The sequence below is a fragment of the Thermobia domestica genome, chromosome 14 (assembly GCF_964235325.1).
Source record: "Thermobia domestica chromosome 14, izTheDome1.hap1.1, whole genome shotgun sequence".
NCBI classification, from domain to species: domain Eukaryota; kingdom Metazoa; phylum Arthropoda; class Insecta; order Zygentoma; family Lepismatidae; genus Thermobia; species Thermobia domestica.
In genome coordinates, this window is record NC_137467.1 from 100,416,946 (window position 1) to 100,428,018 (window position 11,073).

The 11,073-nt window shown below is 38.0% G+C and overlaps 1 protein-coding gene across 1 annotated transcript; it reads right to left on the reverse strand.

Moving 5' to 3' along the window:
* Nucleotides 1–5,440: 5,440 nt before the first annotated feature.
* On the reverse strand, nt 5,441–5,821 carry LOC145669934 (histone-lysine N-methyltransferase SETMAR-like). The gene has a single exon (XM_081738277.1). The coding sequence runs from the start codon at nt 5,819–5,821 to the stop codon at nt 5,441–5,443; it is 381 nt and encodes a 126-aa protein (XP_081594403.1).
* Nucleotides 5,822–11,073: the final 5,252 nt, after the last annotated feature.

The following is an 11,073-nucleotide window of genomic DNA, read 5'->3' on the forward strand; positions in this document are numbered from 1 at the left end:
AGTATCACTAATGTTAAGTACAATCATAAACCATAGGAATTTGTTAGTGGTTGCTACGTTTGCAGGTCAAAATATCGCGGTAACTTAAGATTTCATCGATTCAGTAAACAAATTTGAGAGAAACGGATGAGTACCAAGCTACAACATGAATAATGCAAGGAAAGAAAGGAGAAAAATGTGAATTTTTGAGCTTTTAATCTTTGAATTCATCTTGAAATTAATTTGAAATTTATTGCTGTAGCAAGTCGTAACTGTAGCAAACTGAAACGGAGTACCTGATGTCTTCTAGAGTCTGATGTGATGAGTTTTGTAGGCACAGCCAGAATTTCCGTGAATTTGAGCATTGTGCGTCTCCCGAGAGTGACCAGGAAAGTGCATCCAACAAAATTTTTCTCTCGTTGTTAAGGAAGTTGATAACATGATGGAGCATGCGTAGAAGAGCATCAATCGAACCATTATGTTGTATATTTGGACGAGAGATTCCTTTTGAAGTGTCGAGGATAGGGAACAGAGTAGATTGCTTGCAATTTCTTTTTTCCTTCCGTGTAGTCTGCTGGAGACAGTCTTAGAATTGGAACTCATCCTCTTCACGAATGCGGACTCCTAGCTGAAGTTGAAGCTGACGAACTTAATGTAGAAAATGAATTTAATGTTGTTGCTATAAATGAACACTAAAGAAAATAGAAAATATATAAAAGTGAATTTGGTTTGCTCGTGCTTTCAGGAATTAGGCGCGAAATAATTAATTACTCTTAATTTGTAAATAATTACTCTTTTGTTCCATGATAGTGCGACAATTAGTTCATTTTTGCAAAGAAGGAAGAAAAAAGAGCAAGCAATTATTACCACCTACCCTTTGAAATTTGCGCTGTATGTTTTATTGAATTTGATTTTTGTCAATAAGATCTGAAATAATTTTAAAAAATTGAAACACTTGGAAACAAGCGTTTCAAGGAGATATTTGTACAAAACAATGAGTACTACGGAAAATTTAGAAATATGTCTTCCAACTATTGACTGAAATTAAACTGTGAACAAAATTGAAAACATGTCAGGTTTCCTCTTTCTTTCTTTCTTTTTTTTTTCGTTTCTACTTCCTTAGTCCTGCAACTTTTTATAGAATATGTATACAGGGTGGTCGTGCATAAATGTCGGAAAATTCGGGAGATGAATCTACAGGTAAAAACAAGCAAAAAATGTCATATGAACATTGGGTGAATGCGGCTTCGTTTGAACGCTAGAGGCGTCTTCTGAAATGTCACCTTCCAAGGCGGCAATTTGCAATATCTCAAGAACGGAGAGAAATACGAATGTCGGTTCAAAACATATCAAAGGAAACCCAATCCGAAGAATCCAATTATGCATAAGTAATGGCAAAACAGTGGCGGCACTAGAGGGGGGCACAAAGAAAGTGAATGAAACATGAAGAAAAGTGAACAATTTACAATGAAAAATTGTAGGAGGGGATGCTACTTGGAACATCCAGCAACAAATGTTAATGAACAAAGGCAACAACGGCTAGTCTGTAGGGACATTATGGGAAGCGGATTGTAGGAATACAGTATCTTTGTAATGGTGAGAAATAGAAATGTCGGGTCAAAAGATATCAAAGGAAATCCCATCCGAAGAATCCAATTATGTATAAGTGATGGCGAAACAGTGGCGGCGCCAGGGGGAGCACAAAGAAAGTGAATGAAACGCGGAGAAAAGTTGAAATTGGTGAAAACACAACTATTTGAAAGCAATCAGGAAACAAGGAATACAACTCTAGGTGTACCTAAGTATGATACATGTCCGATGACAGAGGGCGCATAGCTACAGTAGGTGGAACAAGGGGGCGTGCAGAGCGTCGGGTAGTAGAGTTAGTTATAGGAGTAGTGAAAGCGTGGGTAACGAGAGCGTTCGCATCGAAGGTGCAGAGGACAGCGCACAGTTCATTCGTACTGAGTGGGGCAATGACAGTAACAGCACAAGCGTTTTAGTGCTAAACTCTACAGGCAGGGCAGTGATCCATGTGTATGTGAATGTGGTTTACTTTGTGTCGTGTGAACAGTGTTGATGTTGACAAGCGCGGGACGGACAAGTGCTATGTGTAATGCACACAATGAATAGGGTAGTATACACTAACGCCGAAATGGCAGATATGCATTTGATGTACAGCTTAGCGGAAGGTAATGCAGAAGAAGCACGTAGGTTATATGCGGAACGCTACCCAAATGGACAAAATTCCAGCACCGGGGATGTTTATTCGTATTCATCAGCGATTGCGGGACACTGGGTCATTCCTTCCCAACACAGACATTCCGAGACGACGACGCGTTCGAACACCCCCACTGGAAGAGAGGGTACTCCGACATGTGACCCGGAACCCGAGCATTAGTACCCGACGAATAGCAAGGCAGGAACACGTTTCGCGTCAAGTCGTGCTAAGCATCTTGCATAGTAATAATCTCAGACCATACCACGTACAACGAACGCATGCGTTATACGATGGTGACTATGAAACCCGACGACGTTTCTGTCGTTGGTTATACCGGCGCTGGCGTGTATCACCATCCTTTCTGACACAGGTATTGTTCTCGGATGAGGCATTATTCACACGGGATGGCATCACAAATTTCCACAATGACCATCGATGGGCACTCAACAACCCGAATGCAATTGTAGAGACGAAGCATCAACAGCGTTTCCAATTGCATGTGTGGGCTGGTATTATTGGCAACAACGTTGTGGGACCACACTTCTTACCACAGCGATTGAACGCAATATCGTATCTCCAGTTTCTGATTCTCCTATCTATTCTGCTTGAAGATGTGCCACTGAGGACACGACAGTGTATGTGGTTTATGCATGATGGCGTCCCTGCCCACTCATGTCACACCATTCGTGCATATCTGAACAAAACATTTCCACGTAGGTCGATAGGTCGTGGTGGAAGACAAGCATGGCCCCCACGTTCACCCGATCTGAATCCCCTAGATTTTTTACTGTGGGGTTACGTGAAGAGTCTCGTGTATACACTGCACCTGCATGATGTTGAAGATCTTCGCCAGCCTGTATGTGCTGCATTTTCCACATTACGACAAACGCCAGCGATAGTGGCACAAGTCAGAGAATTTTTACGCCATCGTGTAACTGCGTGTCTCGAAGAACAAGGAGGACATATTGAACAGCTGCTATAGAATGGCATTATTTTGACCATGGTAAGTACAATACCTCTTGTTTTTACAGTACACTGGGTCTCATCTTCCATACGTGTTTATTACGATCTGCACGTTTCATCACTAAGACATACGTGTTTAACAGTTTCTTTGCAGCTCTCATGAGCCGCCACTGTTCCGCAGTACGTGTGCATAATTGGATTCTTCGGTTGGGATTTCCTTTGATATCTTTTCACCCGACATTTCTATTTTTCTCCGTTATAATGATACTGTATTTCAACATTCCACCTCTCATAATGTCCCTACAGCGTAGCCATTGTTGCCTTTGTTCATTAACATTTGTTGCTGCATGTTTCATATAACATCCGCTCCTACAGTTTGTCAGTGTAAATTGTTCACCTTTCTCCGCATTTCATTCACTTTCTTTATGCTTCCTCTGGCGCTGCCACTGTTTCGCCATCACTTATACATAATTGGATTCTTCGGATGGGATTTCCTTTGATATCTTTTGACCCGACATTCCTATTTCTCACCATTACAAAGATACTGTATTCCTACAATCCGCTTCCCATAATGTCCCTACAGACTAGCCGTTGTTGCCTTTGTTCATTAACATTTGTTGTTGCATGATCCAAGTAGCATCCCCTCCTACAATTTTTCATTGTAAATTGTTCACTTTTCTTCATGTTTCATTCACTTTCTTTGTGCCCCACTCTAGCGCCGCCACTGTTTCGCCTTACTTATGCATAATTGGATTCTTCGGATTGGGTTTCCTTTGATATGTTTTGACCCGACATTCGTATTTCTCTCCGTTCTTGAGATATTGCAAATTGCCGCCTCGGAAGGTGACATTTCAGACGCCTCTAGCGTCCAAACGAAGCCGCATTCACCCAATGTTCATATGACATTTTTGCTTGTTTTTACCTGTAGATTCATCTCCCGAATTTTCCGACATTCATGCACGACTACCCTGTATAATATATTATCAGGTTCATCTAGCGTGATTTCTAACAAAGGAATATGTGCATTCAAACTTCGCTATCATTATCAGTGAAAACTAATACCGAAAAATGTACCTTGTGAAATACGAAAAAAGTACCTAGAATTTTCTTGCGCTTAACGTTCTTAAATATGTATTGAACTGTAACGTAAAGTAAGGTTTCGCTTTCTGCTTGGGACTGACTATAGAAGACTTCCATATATGTACATTTAAACGTTTTCACCCCTTTCAAATGACATCCCTACTATATTAACCAATACAAGACAGAAGTAACATGTTTCTGTACCGCTAATTCCTTGTCTATAGAGACTTGACTATCGCAAATAAAGTTCACTACAAAAGTCTTACAATGATGAGTGAAGATATTTCGAAAATGAAATTTAAAATAGTGCTTCCGCAGGTAGAGGTTGCCTAATATTAAACTTACTCGTGAGCTACAATGTGTTCCCTTTATTTTCATAATTTTTGAAATTATATGAACTACTTAATAGGGACGTTTTCACAGTTTTTATTTCAATCTTAGTTTGTTGTATTTTCGGAGCTAAGGTAGGAAATAAACTTAGTTCATAAGTTTCCTCTCTCAAAGGTGCTTAACGTCATATTTTAAAAAAAGAGTCTTTTCTCTTTCAGGTTTCAGAAAGCCAAATATAACTTCTAGTTTTGTAAGGACCAATCGCTTGTTTGTAAGGGAGGAGAAACTCGAGATGAGAACTCCAAAAGTTAAACAACCCAGAAGATGTACTATCATTGACTTGCTGTTCTTTGCTTCAAATAGAGCAGAAGTCAAAACTAAACCAGAATATTGTTTACTATCATACAAAGCTTCAGGGTGTGGCAAGAAACGTCCATTTGAACGGAATGAAGTAGCACTCAACTCTTTTTAAAAGAAAAATAAATTAACTTCAACTAAAGCCTTAAAATAAAATTAATATTGAAGTTATAGCAAGAACACTTATCAAGTTCTTGAGACTTAAATTATCTGAATAAAACTTTGTAGGTTCATTACAAGTAGTGAATGTAGTTAGAAACTTTCCTATAGAATACAATTTAGGTTTGTCAGATGTCAAATATTTTAAAGTCTATTTTCCTGTTCTGTATGTAAGCTGTACAGGATGCACGTTTTTCTTTAAACTTCCATATTGATTCACACTGTACACTTGTAAGAACCTTTTACACTTACATTATATTTTTTACACTTATAAGAACCTTTTACACTTACATTACATTTTTTACACTTACAAGAACCTTTATGACTCGATAGATGCATCCACTTTCTCAACTAGTCTCCATTAAGAACTACACACTTGCACCACCTATGTGGCAACTTCTTTATACCCTCCGCGAACCACTTTTTCAAAGTCTGTCGCACCCACGTTCGAACAGCGTCTTCCAGTTTCTGGAAGTCGGCAAAATGATCTCCATGTAGCGTTTCTTTTTTCAATCCCTCGAATAAGTAGTAATGAGAAGGGACCAAGTCAGGAGAATAAGGTGGGTGTGGCTGCACTCGTGTGGAGATGAGCATTGTTGTGTTGCACAAGCACACTTTTCGCCTATCTGAATTGCACGGCGTACTCCCGTATGACTCGCTGTTAGTGGCAGTCCTGGGTTCCAGCCAATCAATGAGGATGATTCCATCGTAGTCCCAGAAGATTGTGGCCATGCGTTTGCCAACGGAGGGCTGTGTGTGTGGAACTTCTTTGGCATGGAGCTACCTTTATGCTTCCACTGCATTGATTGGTCTTTGGACTTTGGCTCATGATAGTGCAGCCAAATCTCGTGGCCAGTGACGAGTTTGAACATGAAGCTATCTAGATCCTAACTGTAGCGTTGCAGAAGATCACTGCTTACGTTTCTGCGCTGTTGTCTTTGTGCTGCATTCAGGGATTTGGGAACCCACCTGACAGACACCTTACCCATCTTAAGGTGTTCGTGCAGTATATGATGCAGAGTGATTCTGGCAAGTTCTGTTGCCGCCTCCAGCTCCGTAAACGTCATGCTACTGTTGCCCTGAATAAGGAGCTCCACTCTTGAAACGTTCACTGGTGTTGTCATAGACACTTTCCTTCCAGAACTGTTTGCCTTCTCCGTTGATGTAAGGCCACTTTTCCATTTACTCAGTTGTATATGGTTGTGCGTGACAGTGAGCACTCTCTCCACACACTACCACCAATCGCCTGTGAATCCCCGCAGTCTGTACACATTCTCTTTCCACAGAAACCACGTTGTCCAGCGTTGTCCTTGCTGATCACCTTCCATGTTGTCCGCTCATGTATTTACAGCTGTTGCTGAAATGTGCTGTAATTTCTAGGGATTACACTTCTCTGTATTGTTCTTCAAGTTGAAGGGAAACCTAAGTAGTACTTCCTTCCAACTGTGAGCTGTTGAGGACGAGCTCAATGGTGGACTCTGAAAGAAGAAAAAAAAAGAAAGTGTAAATCGATAGAGGACGCCTCTCGTGTCAGTTCAAATTTTTAAGAAGTTCCAAAGTGGAAGTTTTTACCGTGCTGGCTTCATGGTAGAACTGAATTATTACACTACCTCATAATGAAGTGCCGCTCGCGAAAGACCCGTACCTACTGAATGGCTCTTTTGGATGACCAAGTTGCTGTGAACTATTCCTCAGAATAACAGTCGCAGCTGGCTGACAAAAATTGAGCATCTCTGCAGATAATACTAACGTAGCACGTATATTATTTTTACTGAAATGTTAACAGTTGAATAGGGTTGATAGATATTACGTTTTTCTACTACGTATATGTTTTTATTTTGCTCGTAAGACGATTTCTTCTGTTCTTTTTAGTAAATATAAAAATGATAGACCTCAACAATTTAAAAATTATTTTATAAGTTACTGTGATTTTTCTTAAATTAGAGAAACTGACTTTTCACACATTGTTAACAGCCCAACCCAATCATGTATTCAGAGAGGAAATGCGACAAGTCGCTTTTTTGTCTCGTATCTAAGAACACCCGAGCCTTACGTTTTAGAATAATTTGCCTTTGGTATCTTAACCTTTCTCTAGAACGCTGTCTCTTTCATATCGCAGTTTTGATTGATTGTGAATATACTGATTGCAGAAACTGAAGCTACTGTGGGCTAATAAAGACAAAACTCCAAATGGTTTGAATATAATGAAAGAGTTTTTTGAACAATAAGAATGCACGTGACACTGTTAAAAGACGTAAAGTCATCTTCAAAATATAACTGAAAGGTAAGTAACGTTTGTGTGTAGTCTATTTGGTTGGTTGTATTTGTTTAACCTTCCTTTCAACACCGATTCTGTGTGAGACGAGAACCTACATCTTATACGGGATACGAACCAAATCAACTCCGAATGAGGATTGTAATTCGTATTTAATATTTATTATTATCTTTTTATTACTTCATGTGTTGTAATTATTTTTAGTGAAACTCTCCCGGTTTCTATGTAAGTTGCTATGTGAAATAGCATATTTTGTTATACGTAAATTCTGAAATATATCTTCCACTTTTTTCCGCTACAAAATTGCAAGTCTTTCTTTTTTCCCTCTGAAAACTAACAATCCTACAGTGGAGAAAGGAGAGAAACAGATTTGACAAGACAACAGCGGAATTCATGTTGAGGTATTTAATGAATTTAATTTAAACATTACTTGCAATTAATTTTATAGCTCTATGTTGGAAAACAAGCTGTTGGTGATAAACACCAAATCAGCAGATGAATGCAACAATGAAGACTATTGCTAAATATCAGTTAGTGTTAGAAATCATGTTTAAACAAGTTAATACAATTCTCAGTAAATGTAAAAGAAAACTATGTATCGTATTTGTTTAGTTTAGAAATATGCTTTTAACTGCTTTTATTTTATTTATTTATATATTTTACAACGCACACCCTGTACGTACAATGGATAAATGTACCAACCCTACAGTCGACGAGAACTATCTTGGCAGTGACGTCAACGCTCTCAGTTGCAAGGCTACCAACTTACGCTATTCACAATTAGTGCTTAGATGGCGCACTGAACGCTTCGCACGACACGTTCGTAACTACAGTTTAAAATAATGCTGGTAGCGAACTAGAGAGAATTTAGATAACAATGTATTTGAATAATACTAGCATATATATGTGCATTGTTACGACAAAGAAAGAAAAAATAAGATTAGACTCTATATTTATGTCGTGAAAAGACAATATATTTCCTTTCAAGAAGCAGTTTTCTATTTCCAATAGATTTTTTTTTAAACCTAAATCCCACTTGTGCAGTATATGTTATAATGCCCACTCAGAACCTTTGAAGTCAATGCTTTCTTTAAGTTCGCACAATAATTTATTTAAGGTGGCGACAATGCCTTCAGCATAAAGATTGTGAATTGTTCTACGAACTACTACTTCATCGAAAGAATCTAAATTTGTTTGTCTTTTCTGTGTATTTGGCCTTGCTTTACAGGGTGTTACGACGGGTTGTTCAGACTTTACTCCTTTCACAATTCGTCACACGGATCTCTCACTGACACATGTTGCTCGGGAGGTTTCATGAACACTGTCAGATGTATTATTGTTTGCTGCAAGAAAAGTTGTAAACATTAAAAACAATGTCTCCTGCATCACAATGCAACGGCTTGCCTTTTTTAAGGTACTATCACCCATTCTTATACACAAAATTTCGAGAACGAGAATAAAACAAAGGATTGACAACTTTCACCAGTCACCACAGACTGTACAGCCCTACAGAAAGAAAACACGCGCTTTTCAGTTCATTTCATTTCGCTTTTGTTTTTTAATTTGTTTCTTTTTCCTGGAAGTGCTGTTCTTATGTCCTATTGGTAAATGTTATATTTTTCGAAGCTACATTCACTAACCCCCACGTTCTGTTTCCGCGACCAGAAAACACGTTCACATATCATCCTCTAACTCAAGGGCCGTGATAGGTAAAGACATGGGGGTTTCTTTATAATAAACTTTGGACTTCCCTTCCCATTTCGTCCACTGCATATTTGTGTCTATCTTCAATAGAACGGAAGTTTGTAGCATGTTAAAATCTGATTGTTGTTAGAACAGAATAAACATAAATGGCTATCATTTAAAATTATTTTCCACATACTTATAATATAAAATTCATATATAAAATAAACCATATTCTTCATGAAAGTTATATAAATATAAAAGCAAAAAAATGTAGCATTTATGTCTCCTCGAACTCCAGTTATCGTTATACAAAGAGGACAAGTATATTTATCAAAAACGAATCTCCCATTTCGGTTCATTTCCTTTCGTTTTCCTGTTGTAGAGAACGGAGCGTGCTTTTAAGTTGGTATTTGTGTTCGCGCATTTTCTCTTTCCTGGGATTGGACGTTGAATTGAACGAAGCGTCTGCTATAACCAGTGGGATGGCATTTGAGCAAGAGCGAAGTCTACGTCACTGCCAAGATAATTCTCGGGCACTGTAGTACTGTTGATTGTACTGGTCAGTATTTCTAATACAAATGAAATTTAAATATTCTTCTTGGTCACAACAGCGAGACGGGAAATATTGCGTTTCATTTTTACTTTTGATTGAAGTTTGAAAACATATTAAGATGAAGTATACTGTACCTTTGTTTATTTCGAACATAAATAATATTTTTGGTGATCTAACAATTATTCCCTCTCCTCTTTGGCGCTACAGTGAGTAGTAATGCATGCTGTAGACGTTAGATATGAATATATATATACATATATATATATATATATATATATATATATATATATATATATATATATATATATATATATATATATATATATATATATCCGCTAAATTCGTTGTACAAAAGCAGAGGAGTGATTCCTGAGAGTAAAACAAAAAAGTTCCAATAAACATAGGGCGAAAACCCCATTGTTATAGGCTGCCAAAAACATGAAGGAATGAATTTTAAAGGTACATAGTTCCAAAACTATGGGACTTACCGTAGTCGGCTCAAGACTTCACTTAGGAACTAGTATGTGCCCTATACAAAAACACATGTTTCAGAATCCTGAGGTGCTCCCACAACCATTTTTATAGAGAGAGTTTGACGACGGGCTTTTGATATAAAGTACTCTCCAACTACCTCTACTTTTTGTTTTCTTAGGTTTCTGAATACTTCGTAAGATTTTAACAGAATACTTGTTATTATACATTTATGTTTGTCCTGTTTGAAACAAAAAATGCTTATTATGAAGAAAATGGTCCGCAGAGCTCTTTCTAGAATGTCTGTTATTAGTTGTAGTAGTTGATTTGATTTTATTGTCCCATTCAGCAGCGAGGCTATATGATACAGCTTTACGTGGGTTCCGAAACCATAGGCTTCTATCGAGAATCGAACTCAGTTTTTGGAAAAAAGTATCTTATCACAGTCAGTTAATATCCGTTAGGGTTAGAACAGACCCTATTATTATACTGGTGTTTGCAAGCAGTGATGAAACTGGTTACAAATTTCGTGACCTAGAAGCAATTACACTCGTGTCCCGGTATGGCCGGAACAGACCTGGAGACGACAAAAAGTCTATATACACACGGCGAATTTGTATGATGCTGTTAGTAAAACTTATGTGGTTTCTGCTTGTCTAGTGGCCAGTCCGTGCGTTTTTGGCTCTTGTAGTCTCGTGTTCGATTCCCGTTAAGACTTAATTAAAATTTTACTTTAACTAGAATTTACTTTCATTAACCATTCGTCTCCTTTAGCCTAAAGGACTGAACGTTAAAAAAAGTGTATGGGAAAAAATGTTAAATTCTATACATGCAAAAGTCAGATGCAATTGCTTTGTAAGTTGAAAGATCTCTTGAGAACTGAAACTGAACAGTGTTTAGTATTACACACAGTGGCGGTTGTAGAAGGTAAAAATCTGGAGGGGGCAGCCGGTACCTTAACTATGATAGTTATATATAAACTTTCAAAAATATATAAAT